General features: G+C 39.9%; 1 protein-coding gene across 1 annotated transcript in view; it reads right to left on the minus strand.

Moving 5' to 3' along the window:
* Positions 1-18,030: 18,030 nt before the first annotated feature.
* The window catches only part of cfap20dc (CFAP20 domain containing), a 263,203-nt gene continuing 259,969 nt past the window's right edge, over positions 18,031-21,264 (minus strand). Inside the window, exon 16 of the mRNA XM_052017624.1 lies at positions 18,031-18,143. Coding sequence (XP_051873584.1) covers positions 18,031-18,143 — 113 coding nt within the window. The remainder of the gene's footprint in view (positions 18,144-21,264) is intronic.

Consider the following 21,264-nt stretch of genomic DNA (forward strand, 5'->3'; position numbering starts at 1 on the left):
ATATGTGACGTCATTTCCCAGTAAATAAAGATATGTCAGTGGGCCTGGCATAAAAAAAACCTGTTATATCTTATCCAAGCAGAGCATTTGCCATTTGTGATTGCTGGGATAAAGTATGTACATGCTATAAAATGGGCAATGGAGATAGTCCAGAGTGAAACTGCAGCACATAATTTAGTGGTACAACTAAAAATGGACCTTGGGATTCATATTCATTGAACTGGAAAACCGCAACACCAAACAGGCATCAATGGGCAGCTCAATAGATGAAAGGGCATGAAAGATCAACTGTTGTGTAATTGGCAGTACCTCTCAAGTAAAACATTAAAGGAAATCTGTTTGATTGGGCACAAAATATGAGTTGGTGCTCTTGAATTTCTAAACTAGTGTCTTTATATAATAGCAGTTAATTGTAGAGGAAAATAGACAAATAAGAAACAAAATCCTGGTGTCAAACATTTTCAAAGCACAGCAAGTAAGGCAAAAATGTCTATGTTCTGAAAGGAGCAACTGGAACTTCCTTTCAATAAAGAATTGTTGGCTAATGCCAAAGGATGTTCCAGCAACATTTTGCAGACACAATTGTGTTTTACATATATATCTGCAGTGTGAATATTTTATGCTAATTGTCAAACTCTGTTTAATACTCTAAATTAAAAACATAAGATCAACCTCACAAGACTAGAACTGAAAACTGAATCATTCTGTGAGAAATTTAAAAGCACCAAAGCAGTATCTTACTGAATAACACACATAGAATATTTTTGTTCCCTAAGATTTAATTTTGCTAATAATTCTACTTTAATTAGCTCAAAAATACTGTGTTAATGGTGTCAAATTCTGATTTCCCAATTCTCTTCCAGGGCAGTCCCTTGGGAATGAAGGATGACTGACTTCCATTCTAGATTTGTGGGATACAGGGCTTGATAGGGTAGATGCAGGGTGGATATTCCTCTGGCTGGGGTGCCTGCAACCAGAGTCTCAAAATAAGGGGAAAGGTCTTTCAGGACAGAGATGAAGGGAAATCTCTTCACCCAGAGAATTATGAATCTTTGGAATTCTTTACCCAAAAGGATTCCAGATTGACAGATTTTTGGATACTAAAGGAATCACTGGATATGAGGTTAGAGCAGGAAAGTGGCACTGAGGTAAAGATCTGCCAGGGACATCGGAGCAGGCACAAGGCGCTGAGTGGCCTATTGCTGCTTCCACTTCTTATGTTTTGAGGTGGCTGACACAGACTCTGCAACAGGTGGGGCAGGGGGTGCTGGATTGGTGGGAATTTGGGTAGTTTGTGAGGCGGTGGACTCCTTCCACCAGTTATGCAGGGCTTCTGTGTGCTCCTGATGAAGGGGCTTTACGTTCTCAGAGACATTCTGAATGCCTCTCCATTTTGAACTGCCATGGAGTAGGAATCCCCACAAGGCAGTGGGGATGTTTCACTCTTCATTACTGATATACTGGAAGCTAGGATGCGAATAGCAAATTATAACTCAACTAAAATGCAGCCTGTAATTTGAACCTCAACAAACAATGGTAAAATATTAGTTACTATAATTTCTAAAAATTGGATTCACAAAGATGAGGAAGACAGAGGCCAGTTCATTGATTGGTAAAGAAGGTGGCAGATGGAATGTATTGTGGGGAAATGTAAAATTATTCACTTTGGCAAGAAGAATGGAAAAACATTTTCTTTTTGTTTGAATAGTGAGAGCCTGGTAAATGTTACTATTGAAAGGGATTTGGGTGTTTTGTATACAAGTTACAAAAACTTAAGATGCATGGACAGCAAGCAATTAGAAAGGCAAATAATATGATTTTGTTTTACTAGGTGATTGTGATATAAGGGTTAGGAAGTCTTGCTGAAATTATATCTTCTCAGATAGTCACTTGGGGATGAGGATAACTTGCTTCCACTCTGGTTCTGTGGGTTCTGAGGAGTCTAAGCCAATGTGGGAACCACAGACTCTTTTGAAGAATGGGCAGGCTGGTGGGTAGTTTGTGAGATGGTGCGTTCCTTCATGTTATTTATGTCGGGCTTCTGTGTGCTTCTGATGCATGGAATCGAGATTTGCATTACTACTGAAGTCTCCTCCATTTTCAGAAGTCATAATAACAAGGATTCTCAAGAGTCAGGAAAGATGTTGCACTTTTTCAGGAAGGATTTGAGCACGTCCTTGAATCTTTTCCTCTGTCCACAGGTATTCCCTTGCAATGATAGAGCTCGAAATAGAGTGTCTATTTTAGAAGTCTGATGTTGGGCATGTGAGCTGACTGAGTGTAACAGCACCTTAACGCTGGGAACATTGACCTAGGAGAGGACACTGACATTTGTTCACTTATGCATTGAGTAACCTTGGAGAATTTAGTAGAAGCAGCATTGAGAGCATTGCTCCAGTATATTGAGGTACCTATCGAAGGTAGTCCAGGTATTACAGATAACTTCAATTCCATAATATGAAGCTCAGAAACTGTAATGTCAGGACCTTCATGGACAGTCCCAACAGTGATAGACCAGAGTGCTGCTCTGCTATCATAGCTCGGGAACACAGATCTTTGACATTGACAGCACTTCCCGAGTGAGTCCTGATGGGCAAGGATGACCAGTTTAAAGCACAAAGTGGTGCGTACATCTTCCACAGGGCAAAACAAAAGACGAACATCATCCTCACAGAGTGGGTTTCACCACCCAGAATGAGCTTGTCTGGTATCTCCCGTGGAATTTGTGAACTCCTCATGACCTGTGAGCTTATTCTAACGAGGAACCAACACACTACAGATAAAGCCAAGGAGAACTTCTGTTCCAATCCTGAAAAATCCTTGGACAACATCACAGGGGAGAAAAACTGATCATCCCGGATGACTTCAACACCAGGATAGAAGGCAACAAAACGATCTGGTGGTAAGACATGATCAGCAAGGTAGGAGTAGAGAGGACTACCTCCAGTGGTGTCCTCCTGACAAAATGCTTGGAGTGTGGTCTTGTCATAACCAACACCATGTTTCATCGGAGGGGCAAGCACAAGATGTTATCGCGATACCCTGGTCCAAGCATTGATACCTGTAAAAGTGGGGAGATCGCAAGGATGTCAGTATCACTTGTGCCACAACAGGTACAGATTCAAGACTGGCGACCCAGAACCCTACTAGAAGTCCAGGTACAACCTACAGAAGGCCATCCCGAGAGCGAAGAGGCAATTCCATGTGAGGTTAGAGGCACAACCAGATGCACGACAGCTGTGGCAGGGCTTGCATGCCATTACTTCCTACAAGGTGAAACCTAACAGCATAAATGGCAGTGATGCTTCACTCCTCAATGAGCTCATCACCTCTTATGCACTCTTTAGATGGGAGAATAACACTACCCCCATGCAAATCCCCACAGCACCCGGTGACCCTGTGATCTCTGTCTCAGAGGTCAATGTCAGAACATCCTTCAAGAGGGTGAACCCTCTCAAGGCATTAGGCTCCGACGGTGTACCTAGCCAGATACTGAAAATCTGTGCCGACCAACTGGCTGGAGTGTTCAAGGACATCTTCACCTCTCACTGCTGCAGTTTGAGGTTCCCACCTGCTTTAAAAGGGCAGCAATCATACTGTTTCCCAAGAAGAGCAGAGTGAGTTGCCTCAACGACTATCACTGGTAGCACTCACATCTACTGTGATGAAGCGCTTCGAGAGGTTGGTCATGGCTAGAATAAACTCCTGCCTGAGCAAGGAGCTGGACCTGCTGCTACTTGCCTACTGCCACAACAGGTCTACAGAGGACGCAATCTCACTGGCTCTCTACTCTGCTTTGGAGCACCTAGACAACAGCAAAACATACGTCAGGCTGCTATTTATCAATTACAGCTCAGTGTTCAACACCATCATCCCCTCAGTATCAATCACCAAGCTTCTAAACCTGGGCCTCTGTACCTTCCTCTGCAACTGGATCCTCGACTTCCTCATCGGGAGCCCACAGTCGGTACGGATTGATGATAACATCTCCTCCTCGCTGACGATCAACACAGGCGCACCTCAAGAATGCATGCTTAGCCCACTGCTCTACTCTCTCTACACACATGACTGTGTGGCTAGGCACAGTTCAAAAGTCAATTATAAATTCGCCAATGACACCACTATTGTTGGCAGAATCTCAGATGGCGATGAGGAGGTGTACAGGAGTGAAACAGATCAGCTGGTTGAGTGGTGTCGCAACAACAACCTCGCACTCAACATTAGCAAGACAAAGGAATTGATTGTGGACTTCAGGAAGAGGAAGTCGGGAGAACACACTCCAGTCTTCTTTGAGGAGTCAGCGGTGGAAAGCGTGAGCAGCTTTAAGTTCCTGGGTGTCAGCATCTCCTAGGATCTGTCCTGGGCCCAATATATTAATGCAATCATGAAGAATGCATGCCAGCAGCTCTGTTTCATTAGGAGTTTGAGGAGATTTGGTTTGTCACCAAAGACTCTCGCAAACTTCTATAGATGTACATTGGAGAGCATTCTGACTGGTTGCATCACTGCCTGGTATGGAGCCTCCAATGCACAGGATCACAAGAGGATTCAGAGGGTTGTAGACTCAGCTAGCTCCATCACGAACACAACCCTCCCCACCATCGAGGACATCTTCAAGAGGCGGTGCCTTAAGAAGGCAGCATCCGTCATTAAGGACTCTCACCATCCGGGACACGCCCTCTTCTCTTTACTACCATTGGGGAGGAGGTACAGGAGCCTGAAGACCTACACTCAATGATTCAGAACGTCCCTCCACATCAGATTTCTGAACAGTCCATGTTCCTTTGTTTCTTGTTGTTTTGATTTATTTATTTATTTTGTAATTTATAGTTTTTTATGTCTTTGCACTGCACTGCTGCCGCAAAACAACAAATTTCACATCATATAAACCAGTGATAATAAACCTGATTCTGATTCTGGCTGCTGGACTGACTTCTGCTTAATCCACCTTATCATCTCCATCAACAGGTCCCCAAAACAGCAGCATCAACAGAAGCATTGCCATAGGAAGGTAAATGTTGAAGCCCTCAGGGACCCCAAGAAGATAGCACTTCTCAGTCAGTAGTACATAGACAACCTGTGGACCCCCAGCCAACTGAAGCTGTAGTGTCCATAGACTATGGGCTGCCTTGAAGTCTACCCTAATTGACAGCTGTGAAGAGACTTCTGGCTTCTCTAGCCGGAAGAACTTGGACTGATTTGATGAGAACAAACAGGAGATTGAGGAGATAATTGAACACAAATGTAAGGAATTCCTGGATTGCATTACACAGGACTTTTTTAAGACCATACCTTGAATATTGTACAGTTTTGGTCTCCAGATCTAGAAAGCATTTACTTGGAGTTCAGGGTGGGCTATCCTAAGCGGAGAGATTGGATAGGGTGTGCATGTATTGGTATTGGTTTATTATTGTCACTTGTACCGAGGTACGGTGAATGTAGAATTTAGAAGAATGACCTTATGAAATGTATAAAATATTCAGAGGGTTTTAGAGGCTCCTTCCCATGGATGGTAAGTCTAGAAAAAGGAATTATGGTCTTAAGACAAGGGGTTTTCCATTTAGAACTAAGATGAATAGAACCTTCTTTGCTCAGAGTTTTGTGAATCTTTTAAAGTCATCTTTAAAAGTTGAGATGGAAGTCCAGAAAACAATGCAATGAAGAAGGCAGCAAACATGAAGATGCTGGCTTATCAGTGGAAATGCAACAGCAGATCCAGGACAGTTTGTACTTGATGAGTTTAATCTCTAAGCTATTGGAACATGAAGATGCAGTAACATTATGCTGCAATTTTGCTAAATATATGAGCTTGTAATATGCTCAAGCCACCCAGCATGCACAGGCAGACCTAAAAGTAAGATGAACTCATCAATAATACTTAAAATTAAATGAATTGTTAGCAGTCTGAGTCATGTTCCACTGATGATGATCTGGTTTCATTTTTTTTGAAACTCAATACTGTAATTTGTTAAATAAATTAAGGGGATTTGAGAAAGATTGGGCAAGGAGCTTGTGTGAACATAGGTCATATAACTGATCTGATTATACATCATTTGGAGGATGAAGATGTACTTCAGATAACTTGTCAGTATGAGAAAGAGGTTGTGTAGGACAGTTAATGAGAGAAATGAAAGGCTTTGCATAAAGACCATGCCTTTGTGTTTCTATTACAATAAATAGTTCTGAACAAGTCTCCTTAATGTAAGCTTGAATATTCCAACAATAAAAAAGCTTTTAAAAATGTCATGCTTTTCCATTAATTTTGTTCAAGAATGGATTATACAATGCGGTGAGTCGAGTGGCATTTAAAGAGACAATTGTGCATGTATTAGTAAGCTTCTCTGTCATTACACAGATCTGTCAGGGACTGGGTAGTCTACGAAGAATGAGTAACCTCTTGATTCCTCAAAGCCTTTCCATCATTCACAGTGCATGCCTCGAGTATAATTAAATAACTTCCATTAACCTGGATGTGTGCAGGTTAAATAGCAATCATAAAGGTCAATGTTATCCAGGACACAGAAGTCCACTTAACTTACACCACATTGAATATTCTCTCCCCTCATCACTGAATGTAGTCTGTACAATGTATAAGATGCATTTCAATGACTCACCTAGGTTCCTAACCCACGACTTCTACTAGTTAAAAGGACAAGGACAGTAGGTATATGCACTGGATCCTCCAATCTCACTCTCTCCCCCACTCCCACCCACTCAACCATATGTAGGTTCACTTTCAAGTCACACATTATCCTGACTTGTGGATACGTTGATGAATTTTTATCATCACTGGGTCAAAACCTTGTTAACTCCTTACTAATGGCAAGCACTGCAGTGGCTCAAAGTAGTGCTGAAGCACTACCTTCTCAAAGGCAATTAGCTGACCTTACTAACAATGCACACATCTCATAAGTAGTAAGAGAACTACAGTTGCTGACTAACAGAAGATATGTTAATGTGTACGTCATTATCACAGAGCATTCTCTTTCATTTGTATAAATCTGTATCAAGTTCTAGCTTGAGGAAACAGTTCTTCGACCTATCAAATCAAAGGAAACAATGACCATGACTTACTTATTTCTGGTTTTGAGTTATTGGAAGATTTGAATGGAAGCTGCCAGATGATAATAGAGTGCAAGTAGATTTAAAATGGTTTGGAGAAGCTTTTTTTCCTGGGTCCTGCTCCCAATTCAGCTGCTAACATCTTTAGAAGATTGTGCAACCGGAAGCAGTAACGTATGAGCAGTAATGTATGTCTGAAAATAACCTGTGCTCCACTCTCACTCCCACCCTCACAAAACCACACTATCAATGAACAGCTTCCCTCCTTCTCAGGCTTGGAGTTGGCTGGATTGATCTCAGGCAGCTCATTACATTACCATTCTGGAGCTGGTGAGCTATAACAGGGTGCCTATTTATCAGCCACAGCTTGCTGGCCAGAGGGAAATATGGCCTGGCTTAAAAAATGCACTCACACTCCTGTCAGCTGGACTTCAATGAATAGCTGCTCAAAGTTAAAACCTTTGCCAAAATCTGGCATAAATCATAAACAGTTGCATATTAAACATCAGAGGATATCTGAATTATAATACATTTTTTTAAGAGATAAGATACTTTTATTAGTCACATGTACATCGAAACACACAGTGAAATGCATCTTTTGCTTAGAGTGTCCTGGGGGCAGCCGCAAGTGTTGCCACGCTTCCGGCGCCAACGTAACATGCCCACAACTTCCTAACCCGTACGTCTTTGGAGTGTGGGAGGAAACCGGAGCACCTGGAGGAAACCCACGCAGACACAGGGAGAACGTACAAACTCCTTACAGGCAGTGGCCAGAATTGAACCCAGGTTGCTGGCACTGTAATAACGTTACACTAACCGCTACACTATTGTGCCTGCCTTGTGTTCATAATTCATATTCTGCTCAGAATGATATATCCACAGGACATATTATTCTGAGCAGAAAAACTGAAACAGGTTAGCCTCTCTTTTTGGACCTGGATGCACTTCTTGGATATTTCTGTTTTATTCTCAGCTGATGAAATTGCAGTCAGTTTATATGTGAACACCTTTAGGTAGGGTGCATTATGTTGTATTGTTTCTGTAAAAGTGTAATTGATTGTTCTGTGGGAATCCTTCCTTATATTTAGATTTTGATGTCAACATGTATCGAGATGGCATTGCTTCAAAAGGAATATCTTTAGCATCTTACCAGAAATAAAGAAAATAGCAAATCTTCAATTCTACTTATGATGGGGATATATATATTAATCAAAATCGGAATCATCCACAAGGGTACATTGCTGTGACAGACCTGAACAAAATCAATTGACTTTCAGACTAAAAGGGATTACACTCTAATATTGGATCAAGAATTTCACAGTGTCCGAAGCATTCAGAGCTGCAGGGTGGAGATGGTTTCATTACTTTTCTTCAGAATAATAACCAGAACATGGCTTATATCATCAAATACCGTGGCTTCTTAAAGAAAGACAATAAAAATTGGAAGATAAAAGTCACTGAGAGAATTATCCTGCTCTTGTACACTACATACACTCTTCCAATATATTGGAACTATGGGAATTTGCATGAGAATTTATTGCATTTCCTTGACATATATTTGGAGATTTATGCCTTTATGTTGCCAGCAGTACAAATAGCATAATCCATATAAATGAAGAGGATTATAAAACCTTGTCTCAGCTGTCCTAAATATCAACCTACATGCGGGTATCAAAATGTTGTTGGATTTGTCCTTGACCAGGTTATGAGGCGATCTAACATTTTCTGCCAGCTGAAACAGAGAAGCATTTCTTTTCAGAACCACTTGATGTCACTTTCTCCCTTGCTATGAAATTTAGGTCGATCACTTACCTGAAACTATTTTTTTGAATTTTAGCTTTGAATAGATGCTGTTCTTAGACCAATTTCTTGAAGTTTAAGACACAGCAGCAAATGCAATTAAATGACACTGTGATCAGTAGCAACGTACATACATCAAGTGAACACATAAAGTTCTACTCTCTGGGCGGTTAAGAGACAAGGCAACAAGCATGCTTGCTTCTTCTTATATTTAAAACATAGACTTATAAAGTCCTCGGAGGGCACAAAAATATTTTTTTTTAAATGGCTTTAACTATCCTGGAATCAGATTAGATTCAATACAAGCACTTTGAAAGGAACTATTTAATTGCAGTGACTTCCCATTTTCCCTTTGTATGTTGAGGGATCAATACATCAAATGACTCTAAAGTTACACTGTGCATCCAAAACCATTTCACATCGTTGCAGTTGGAATTGGTTTATTATTGTCACTTGTACCGAGGTACAGTGAAAGACTTGTCTTGCATCCCGTTCGTACAGATCAATTTGTTACACAGTGCACTGAGGTAGTACAAGGTAAAACAATATAGAATGCAGAGTAAAGTGTCACAGCTACAGAGAGAGTGCAGTGCAGGTAGACAATAAGGTGCAAGGTCATAACAAAGTAGATTGTGTGGTCAAGAGTCCATCTTATCGTACAAGAAGTCGGTTTAACAGTGGGATAGAAGCTGTCCTTGAGCCTTGTGGTACGTGCTTTCAGGTTTTTGTATCTTCTGCCTGATGGGAGGGGGGAGAGAATGTCCAGGGTGGGTGCGGTCTTTGATTATGCTGGCTGCGAGAAGTGTAGGCAGAGAAGTATAGTCAGTGCTAAGCCTATAGGATAACTGGTTTCTGACATTGGGCCAGATCATGCTGATAGCTAGCCAACAGTTTAATACAGAAACACCAATTACCTATGGTGCATGTCTGTGCGTACCAGACTTCTGCACCTGCACACCGTAGCATGGAGTTATCAAACAGGCTGAAGGTCAGATGGGGGTGCATTTAGCCTCTTGGTCTAACTCTGTAGTCACCTCAGCTGGTGCACCTAGCATGGTCCCATTCACTTGAATGGAGTCACTACCCTTCACTGGAAAGTTAAGCGAAGATAAGTATTATTTCATTTACATAAGTTTAATGTGGTTTAAGTGAATTAATATTTTTAAATCTTTATTTATTAATATTTTAAAATTTGTTTAATTATTTAAATTTTTTCAACAGTTTCTCAATGTCTCTGTTCAACAGGGACATTCAGAAACCATGGAGAAGGTCTTCTGAGATCTGTAGGCCATCAAGATGGTCTGTGGTGCATGGCCTTAGTTTCTGCTGCCAGTGGCCTGGTCACTGTTCACAACCCATTCCACTTTGCAGAATGGCTCAAGTAACTGGGCTCAGAGGACATTGAGAGCTATATGGGCACAGAACAGAAATGTGACTGTGGGCAGCCAAAGACTATGTGGGTCCAATATAATATAGTACATTATCAAATGATCAGTGCTCATATGAATTACATTTCATATAGCAAAACTATCTGAAAATTGCTTATGTTGTAATACTTTGCATCTTATTTCCTTGAAGGACAATCTCATCAGTTTTAATAGGTGCAAATTGGACACTTGTCAAGTGGAACGTGATGACCATTTGTCATTGCAGCCTGAGTCCTGAGCTCAGTTGTATGGATCAGATAAGCTTTACATATTAAACCACATGGGATGAATAGTTGACTGGCAGCTCTTATGTAAATTTGCCTGACAGTTCAAACTAGTGCATGCATGTTGAATTATTCTTCCTGCCCATACAAAAAATGGATAAAAATGTTTTTTGGTGGATGGTTTGGCAATTTGTACTTCAAAACTGCAACTGAAGGACACCAAGTTGCACTTAAAAGTGACTTCCTGTCAGAAACAGACACTCCAATTATCCATTTAAAAGCCCCCAACCAAGATGGTAGTGGTCAGATTTCTTGTGTCAATGGGGCAGGAAGTGAGCCAACGTTATTTTTAGGATGCTACTGATCCTGTATTCCTATTGCCCACAGTTATAATCAGCCCTAGTGACTCTCTCAATTACTATCATGAAGTTGGAAAAGTAGCCCTCAACATTTCTAGAAGCCTTGAAAGACAGTTATATCTTAATTGTTTAAAATACAAACATCAGATTGGGTGACTGCTTATTCATTTTTTTAAAATCCATACGTCACTAAGGGAAGTGCACTTTCCCCATTTGATTGTTTATTTTTCAACACATTGGTGCTAACTCCAAAAATATTGCTTGATTCTCAATCTTAAAGACAAGTTCACAAGATCACAAGACAAGGGAGCAGAAGGGGCCCATCGAGTCTGCTCCATGAGCTAAAAAAAACTATTCCTTTCTAGCCCCAATTTCCAGCCTTATCCCCATATTCCTTGATACCTTGACTAATTAGATGTCTATCTATCTCCTCCTTAAACGCCTCCAATGATTGGACCTCCAAAGCTGTACATGGCAAAGAATTCCATAAATTCACTACCCTCTGGCTAAAGAAATTTCTCTTCATCTCTGTTTTAAACCGGTACCCTCTAATTCTAAGATTGTGCCCTCTGGTCCTGGACTCACCCACCAAGGGAAACAGCTTCGCCACATCTACTCTGTCCAGTCCTTTCAACATTCTAAATGTCTCTATGAGGTCCCCTCTCATTCTTCTGTACTCCAGTGAGTACAGTCCAAGAGCCGACAAACGCTCATCATACATAAGCCCTTTCATTCCGGGAATCATCCTCGTAAATCTCCTCTGAACCCTCTCCAATATCAGTACATCTTTCCTAAGATATGGGGCCCAAAACTGCGCACAGTATTCCAAATGAGGCCTCCCTAGTGCCCCATAGAGCCTCATCAACACTTCCTTACTTTTATACTCTCGAAATGAATGCCAACATGATGGATCATTTTCAGCACTATGAAGTTATAACCTGTCAAGACACACTGATCAGAATAACACTCTCCAGCATTCACTCCACAAGTATTCATTTCCCTGCATTGGTAATCAGATTCAAATGAAAAAGTAATGTTCAGAATGCATGGAAGACCTGGCAAAAGAATGAAAGCAATCACAGTTACTACCTTCAATATTCTACAAGGCCTGTACTAACCCGATGCTGCAATAATGCAGATCCCTAGGTGTTTGGGGGTAAAAAGAAATCAGGTTCTGGAATAAAGAACACAATCTCCTGTCTGCACCCCTAACTATTGAGCCTCCTTCAGATTCTAGCAGCCAGTCATTCCAGAATACATTCTCCACAACATCAGATGAAACTGGTCAACCTGGCAGTCTCTAAAACGTAATTCCTCTTGATTTCCACATGATGCTCCTGATACCATGTTATAACTTCCATGGGAAGTCCACTGAATTCCAGTGAAATAGTTTAAAAGGCCTTTTGTGTAGTTTCTAATGATCTCCTTATTGGAGATGTCCCTCAGAAATTTCAAGTATATGTTGACAGCAAGTTAACGAGAGTTACCTGTGTATAAAATAGGTTTTCTGGAATAATAAAAAAGTGACTGAACCTTGGCACTCTGCAACAACACAAAATTTCTGCGGAGATAACCAACAGTAAACCTGGAACTGTAACATACATCCTTGCTCTGGATGTATTCTTGAAGCTGTGGCATATGTTACTTATATAAAGTATTGAAGAATTAGGTTTCTAGATTGGGGTTATTGGATTAGGCTACAGATTATCGGCTACAGATTTCTCTGACCTCTGAATGTCAGCAACATTTAGGGTTAACTTTGTAATATCTCTATCCTCACTTCAGTTAACTAGCCTGCACTCTATTCTGCAATTTAAGTGAAACTGTTCAAAATGCATCTTCTATTTATTCCCTGTGGCAGACCCCAAATGTACCAAATATGATTTTATAATTTACATAAACCAGTGCTGAAGATTTTGCCACTATTTATCTGTAGTCAGGTGCTGCATTAATTAAGTACACTCATATATTTATACACATTTATATTTGAAGCCAACAATAATATGAAACCTAAGCCATTAACTCAATCAATTATATCAGAATTTGACCTCACCTTCTTAAAGAAGTAATTAAACATAGCTTTAATTGGAAGTTTCCATTTGTCATCTAAGGTCATTTAATTAACCTCTACCTTGCTAATTTACACAAAAACAAATTTTGACATTTAGTTTGGACTGAAACACGTTTACATTGAGATTACTCCTATATTCCAAACAAGTTCATGTTGCAGCAAAAATTGTAAAGAGAAAATTCAGCACTTTGAATTACATATGGCAAAAAATTATTAGCTTCTCAGCAATACAAAACACAATTCATGTGATTACCACTGTGATTGAAAATTGAAGTTTTATTGCTATTCCCCAGGTTAACCATCACCAATTTTTCAAAGTAGTTTGTAACACATTGAAGGAAAACACTGGGTTGGCTGAACTACTCTGCAGATGAAGTGCCAACATAACTGCTGTGACTGAATAGCCTGCTGAAATTGCACACATATTGTCAAATTTATTGTGCAGTGCTATTTACAGAGCTAGCTTGCTAAGTGTTTTGTTTTTACTTAGAATGAAAAAAAGGCTTATGTCATCAAATTACCAGAAAGAATGGATGAGATAGTCTGTTATTTAACACCAATCAAATCCAAAGCAGTACTAAGTACTAACTACTGTATCCTAACTTGAGAGGAAACTTTAAGGCATTTAACAAAGAAAAGAAACTTATTTGAATATTATTGTTGCATTATTTCTTTCCTCAGTCACTATAAAAACACATTGCAACGGTAAAACTTTAATTTCAAATCATAGCATATCGAACCATATAGGGGCCCTTATTATCACCTTTTATTAATTTTAAATTTCCTTCTGCGAATGACAAAAAATGTCAGCTCTAATACAGCTTTCTTTATTTCCAGCACCAACTTTAACCTGCTATGCAAACTAACTTGCAAAATATTTACTTTTGTTACATCCACATGATACATGTAGAGCACTACAAGGGAAAAGCTTAACTAGTAAGAAAAGTGAAGTCTTCCAGATGGTTCTACAGTTTCCTAACAGGTCGTTTAACTCTGTATGAAAAGACATTCCTTTATAACAAGATTGCTTTGCCTTCTACAGGCTAATTTTTTCTAAGGGAATAAAGATGAACCTATGCACAGAAATAAATTAAGAGGAATTAAAAAAACATGTCGAGGCAGAAGACATTCCATGTACAACAATAGAATATTACATTTCTTGGGTTAGACCAAGGAGAAGGACATGGAGGACAGCAAGATGAGGGAGCAGTGTGCCCTAATATTCTAGGGTATGTTGATATCAAGGAGGAGGTGGTGTGTCTCTTGAAGAACAACAACATTGATAAATCCTCAGGGCCTGATGGGATCTATACTAAGTTATTGAGAGAGAGAGAAGAAAGGAGATTGTGGGGCCTTGACAGAGATCTTTGTATCCTCTCTAGCCACAAATGAGGTCCCAGAGGATTGGAGAGTAGCCAATTTTTTTTTCCTTTAAGAAGGGCAAGAGGGATAATCCAGGAAATTATAGGCTAGTGCGCCTTACATCAGTGGCAGGGAAGCTAATTGGAGAGGATTCTTGGGGAAAGGACTTATTCACATTTGGAAAAGCATGGCTTATTCAGGATAGTCAGCATGGGTTTGTGCAGGGCATGCCTTACGAACTTAATTGGGCTTTTTGAGGAGGTAATGAAGATGACTGATGAGGGTAGGGCAGTGGATATTGTCTACCTGGACTTTAGTAAGGCATTTGAAAAGGTCCCTCATCGTAGGCTGGTCCAGAAGATTAAGACACATGAAATCCACTGTGACATGATAGATTGGATTCAAAACTGGCTTGGCCATAGAAAACAGAGGGTAGTGATGGAGGGGTGTTTCTCTGACTGGAGGACTGTGACCAATATTCTTCCACAGGGTTCAGTGCTGGGACCTCTGTTGTTTATGGTATTGTATAAAGGATTTGAACAAAAATGTAGATGGGCTGATTAGTAAGTTTGCAGATGACACAAAAATTGATGGGCTGTGGACAGTGAAGAACCTTGTCAAAGGATACAACATGTTATAGATCAGTTGGAGATACGGGTGGACAAATGGCAGATGGAATTTAATCTGGATAAGTGTAAGGTGTTGCATTTTGGGATGTCAAATGTAAGGGGAAAGTTTACAATAAATGGCAGGACCTTCAGGAGTATTGATGTGCAGAGGAATCCTGGGGTATAAGACCATAGTTCTCTGAAAGTGGCGACACAGGTAGATAGGTTGGAAAAAAGGTGTACAGTTTGCTTGCCTTCATCTATCAGGACATTGAGTACAAAGGTCATGTTGAAGCTGTATAAAACTTTAGTTATGCCACATTTGGAGCATTGTGTTTAGTTCTGGTTGCCTCATTAGAGGAAGTATGTGAAGGCTTTGGAGAGGGTGCAGAAGAGGTTCAGCAGGATGTTGCCTGGATTAGAGAGTATTACCTATGAGGATGGACAAGCTTGGATTGTTTTCTCTGGAGTGGTAGAGGCTGAGGGGAGACCTCATAGAAGTTTACAAAATTCATAGGTAGTGTAGATAGTCAGAGTCTATTTCCCTGGGTGGAGATGTCAAATTTAGAGGGCATAGGTTTAAGATGAGAGGGGGAAAGTTTAAAGGAGATGTGGGAGGCAAGTTTTTTTTCTATAGCTAGTGTTAGGTGACTGGAATGTGGAAGCAGATACGATAGAGACACTTAGAGAGGCAGATGAACATGTAGGGAATGGAGGGATATGGATCATGGGCAGGCAGATGGGAATAGTTTAATTTGGCACCAAGGTTGGTACAGACATTGTGGGCCAAAGGGCCTGCTTCTATGCTGTACTATGTTCTTTTCATCTTTTGAATGAGGTCAAGGGAAGTTGAATGAGCTCAAATATGTGAAGTTGAAAGTTAATAAAGACAAAAAAGACTTCTATAAAAAGGTTTATAAGATCTTTTATGAAAGAAGTGTGGCTCCACTGTGAAGAGCAAGACATTCCATTGAATCAAAAAACCAAAAACTTCAGATGCAGATGCTCACAATCTGGTAAAAGACTGGTTCTAATGAAAAGTCATCAACCTGAAGCACGTGCCTCGTTTATCTCTCCTGGCCTGCTTTTTCCAGAATTTTCTGTTTTCATTCCATTTAATTTCTGATTACCTGCTAATGGCTGGTGACTGAAGGGCACAAGTCTATGCCAGCCCAGCATTTCAGTCAAACCTTGACCATTCCATGAATTAGATTTTCTGACATGATGGAAAAGAGCCTTAATTTTTCTTATTGTCCTGTGGTTTCTCCAGGCCACATTAATTGGAGCTGAGTGCATTGGCAAATAATTTACTACTAGGCCTCTGGCTGTTAAATAAGATACTTAAATTTGTTACTATATATTGGCTTAAACAGTTGTAAACTTAGATTGATGGAAAAATTATCTGCTGTCTGGCCTATAAGGTTGTCAAGGCACCTGAGTGAAATTAATTTATATGCCTGTTGGTGTTAGGCACCAGTGAAAGCTTAAAATTGTGCATAAAATTAAAATTGGCACTCTTATTTAAGACACAGAAATAGCTGATACAAGATTATATGAACATTCTGCTCTTATGGTAAGATTTACTTCAAACAATATTTGGTGCAACTTTGGGCAGTGTAGCAGAAACGTTATGCTGCACAAGGCTGACTTTCATGACATTCAAGTATTCACGGTGTCCTTGAATATGCACTGAGGATCTTTGTGTCTGTTAGAGGACCTTCTCTGCTTCTTCCTATTAAACTGGGTCTTCAACAGCCCAGACAGGAATCCTTAAAAGCATCGTGAGAGAACATTTCCAAATAGGGAAGTGAACTTTTTTTTACAATTTTATTCTTGTGGAACCAGGAAAAGTCACTCTGGGTTTACACAATCTGGCTCTCTTCTCTCTTTGTGATGTGTTTGAAGACTTGGCTTTGCATCACTGCCTGCCAAATTTCTACATGGCTTGCCCTGGTGAGCTGTATTTAGGCACTTAATTGGTTGCTGCGGCTCACTGGTTTTATGCAGATGAAGTTAAAGTGATGGGGCTTGGGCAATATCCTTCAAGCACTGTCAGTTGCTCAGGCCCTGCTTTCACACATACAAGATATCAAAATCAGAGATGGAACATCAGCAGAAGTTATTCTTCAAATGTACTCACTCATTACTTATGAAGAAGAGAACAAGTGCTACTTTGCATTTTAAAACACAACCTAGTACCCTTTTGGACCACTCCTAAAAAATTATGAAAAACAAGTCATTTTACATTTTACCATCTGGAAGATAATTCTCTTTGTTCAGTTATAGTTTTGCCATCTAAAAGTTTCCCTTGACAAGTGGTGTCACGTACACACCCAAGAGTTACGTATTTCAACAAAAAATATTTTTTTTCTGAAATATTTATGATCAGACGCCAAGCACTCAATGTTTGACAAGTTTTCCTCAATTTCTCTTATACCTATCAGGTTACCAATATTAGCAGAAACCCACATTAAGTATATAGTGTATCATGTAGGTTTGAAAAACTGCAAACAAAATTGCCTAGAAATTCAATCCTGCTTAGTAATGCCAAATACACTAGTCAGATCAACACATTGTGCTCTGCCTCTGAAATTTATTCCATTGGCATCAATGGAATGGATTGTAAGGCCACGTACACAGGCCGAGATGACTGTAAGGCAAATATTCATTTATTCCTATTAATAATATCTGTAAAGTTCATTTTTCAATTTGATAATTTAACAATGGTTATAAAGCTTTATCTTGTTAATATTAATTATTTTTCATAAAGTTCAAAATAAGGCATGGTTCATCCCAACCGCACACGTATGAGAAAATACAAATGTGCATATGACATCACAGTAGGAAAATGAAAATGTAGAACTATGGAATCTGTCCAGTGACAATATTTGCTAACTAAAGGAGGGCAAAGTGCTTTCTTTTATGCCGAAGTGCTGCTGCTGCTCTCAGATGATGAATGCCTCAATTTCAATATCATTCAGCCTTCTTCTAATTGGAGTATTCCTATTTAACAATGATTGCCAGGATTTACTTTGAAACAAAAATCCTCTTGCAGTCCAAGAAAAATCCAAGCAGTTGCTATGCAACAGTGATACTTCAAAGGCCTCAATTTTCAAATCATGCCAGTTCATAGTATTTTCCCGTTTTTGGATCGAAGTAACAATTCAAACAGGGATCATATAACAAATCCAGTACTTCATCCTGATCTTCTGTAACACTGGCTGTGTCATCTGTCAAATATAACACAAATGTATGATGAGGCATGTGAAAACATTACACTCTCTCGATAAAATGTCTACCTCGGTACAATGTGGAGCTATTCTTTTACACTTCTTGGCCAAAGCACAAAAAAAATGTACAGAAGTCAAAACAAGTAAGTCCTCCTTCACATGAAAAACATCAAAATAGTGTGCACAATGTGTCAAATACCACTCATGCTGATAACTTAGCAAAAGTAAATGTTGCTTCTTTTAGGGTCATCGAGTCAGAGTCATACAGCATGGAAAATGGCCCTTCGGCCCATACGTGTTCATGCTGAACAAGATGGGTATTCATGCTAATCCCATTTCCCAGCACTTGCCCATATCCCTCTAAACTCTTGTCATCTATATACCTGTCCACATGCTTCTAAAATGTATCTAATATACCTGCCTCAACCACTTCCTCTGGCAGCTGGTCCATTTATCTGTCACCCGCTGTGTAAAAAAGTTGCTGCTCAGGTTCTTATTAAACCTTTCACCTCTAACCTTGAAACTATGTCCTCTAGTTCTCGATTCCCCAACCCTGGAAAAAAGACCACTCACGCTATCTATGCCCCTCATGATATATATACCCCTCAGTCTACTACAATCCAAGGAGTAAAGGCCCAGCTTGTCTAACCTCTCCCTATAACTCAGTTCCTCAAGTCCTGGCAACATGCCTGTGAATCTTTTTTGCACTCTTTCCAGTTTAATCACATCCCTCCTATAACAGGGTGGCAAACACTGAACACAATACTCCAAGTGTGGCCTCACCATTGTCTTGTACAATCGCAACATAACCTCCCAGCTTCTATATTCAATACCCTGACTGATGAAGGCCAGCATGCCAAAAGCCTTTTTCACTGCCCTGTCTACCTGTGACTCCACTTTAAGGGAAGTATGCACCTGTACTTCAAGGTCCCTCTGTTCTACAACAGTACCCAGGACCTTTCTGTTCAATGTAAAAGTCCTACCTTGCTTTGTCCTTCCAAAATATAACATATCACACTTATCTGAATTAGATTCTATTTGCCATTCCTCAGCCCACCTACCCAGTTGATCAGGATCCCGCTGCAATTCTTGACATTCCTCTTCACTGTCTATGACTTTAGCTAGTTCAGTGTCATCTGCAAATTTACTAACTATTCCTCGTATATTCTCTTCCAAATCGTTAATATAGATGACAAATAACAATGGGCCCAGCACCGATCTCTGGGGCACACAACTAGTCACAGACCTCCAGTCTGAGAAACATCCTTTCACATTCACCCTCTGTTTCCTACCATCCAGCCAATTTTGTATCCAGTTTGCTAGCTCCCCTTGGATGCCATGCGATCTAACCTTACAGAGCAGCCTACCATGAGGAACCTTCTCAAAAGCTTTACTCAGATCCGTATATACTACGTCTACCACCCTCCTCTCGTCAACCTCCCTCGTCACTTCATTAAAAAACATAATCAAAGTTGTAAGACATGATTTCCTACATACGAAGCCATGCTGGCTACTCCTAATCAACCCCTGCCTTTCCTAATGTAAGTATGTCTTATCCCTCAGAATGCTTTCCAGCAACTTACCTATCATGGATGTTAGGCTAACAGGTCTATAATTACCAGGTCTATCCTTGCAGCCCTTCTTAAATAAAGGCACAACACTGGCTATCCTCCAGTCTCCCGGCACCTTGCCATTGGATAGCAATGTTGCAAATATCTCAGCAAGGGCTCCTACAATTTCTTCTCTAGCTTCCTGTAGTGTTCTTGGATATACTTTGCCCGGACCTGGAGAGTTGTTGAACAAACATCTTAACACATGCAACACCTTCTCTAATATAGACTGCTCCCTAAATATCTCCATTAACTTTGCCAGGTTCCCAAGTCTTCACATCTTTCTCCATGATAAACCAGAGGAGAAGTAATCATTGAGAACTCTGCCCATCTCCAGCAGCTCCACACATAGATTTCCATCTTGATCTCTGAGGGGCCCTATTCTCTCCCTAGTCACTCTTTTTCCCTAAATATACTTAACAAGTTTCTTAGGATTCTCCTTAATTTTCTCATGCTCCTTCTTGGCCCTCCTAATTTCCTTCTTGCGTATATACCTTTAGTGATTCATTTGATCCCAGCTGCTTGTATCTGACCAAAGTTTCCTTTTTGTTTGACCAGAGTTACAATATCCCTTGACATCCAGAGTTCCCAACTCCCAGCAGCTTTTACTTTAGCAGGAACATATCGTCCTTGAACTCTTGCTATCTCACTTTTAAAAATCTCCCACTTGCCGGAGGTCCCTTTGCTTGCAAACAACCTTGTCTAATCAACTTTTGCAAGTTCCTGTCTAATATTATCGAAATTCACCAATCTCAATTCAGAACTTGAACCTGTGGACCAGTTCTGTCCCTTTCCATAACTATTTTATAAGTAATGGAGTATGGTCACCAGTCCCAAAGTGCTCCCCTACCATGACCTCAGTCATTTCTCTTCCTTATTTCCCAGGAACAGATCAAGCTTCGCCCCCTAATAATTTTGAAATTTGATATGCAACATTCACGTGAGCAGTACTTTTAGGTACAGAACATCTTGCAGGTTTTGTTCAGCATTTCAATTGAAGTTGGGCTGGTAATATCATTGTAAGAGAAAATGTATTTCAAATAATGATTAAACAAAAGATTATAAATCATATTACAAGACAGTACACAGAGGTGCAAAGATTACATCACAATTTAAGTAAACTGAACTAATTAGCAATAATTAATTGCTAATTAGTTCAGGCACCTGAGGTACTTTATATTCTTGAGACATTTGTAATTGTTATTCATTTATGAAATTATACACAAACTATAAAACTGATATTTCTTTGAGAAATATTTATAGCTAACTGAACAATTCCTAAATTTCTAATTTGAACAAATCAATGTAAGATAATGATACCTTGATGGCTAAGATAGGTTGAAAGTAAAATTTTGCAATACCATGTATCTCATAAGCACTGAGATTGTACCATTTGATTTATATTGATTTATATTGTAAGTTTTAAAGCCTTTGTACAAACTGGAGCATTTCTATGATTACAATGAAAGAAGCATTTACATTGCAGCTACTGATCTGAAGCCAATCACTGC

Source organism: Pristis pectinata, chromosome 6, assembly GCF_009764475.1.
Source record: "Pristis pectinata isolate sPriPec2 chromosome 6, sPriPec2.1.pri, whole genome shotgun sequence".
Lineage (NCBI taxonomy): Eukaryota > Metazoa > Chordata > Chondrichthyes > Rhinopristiformes > Pristidae > Pristis > Pristis pectinata.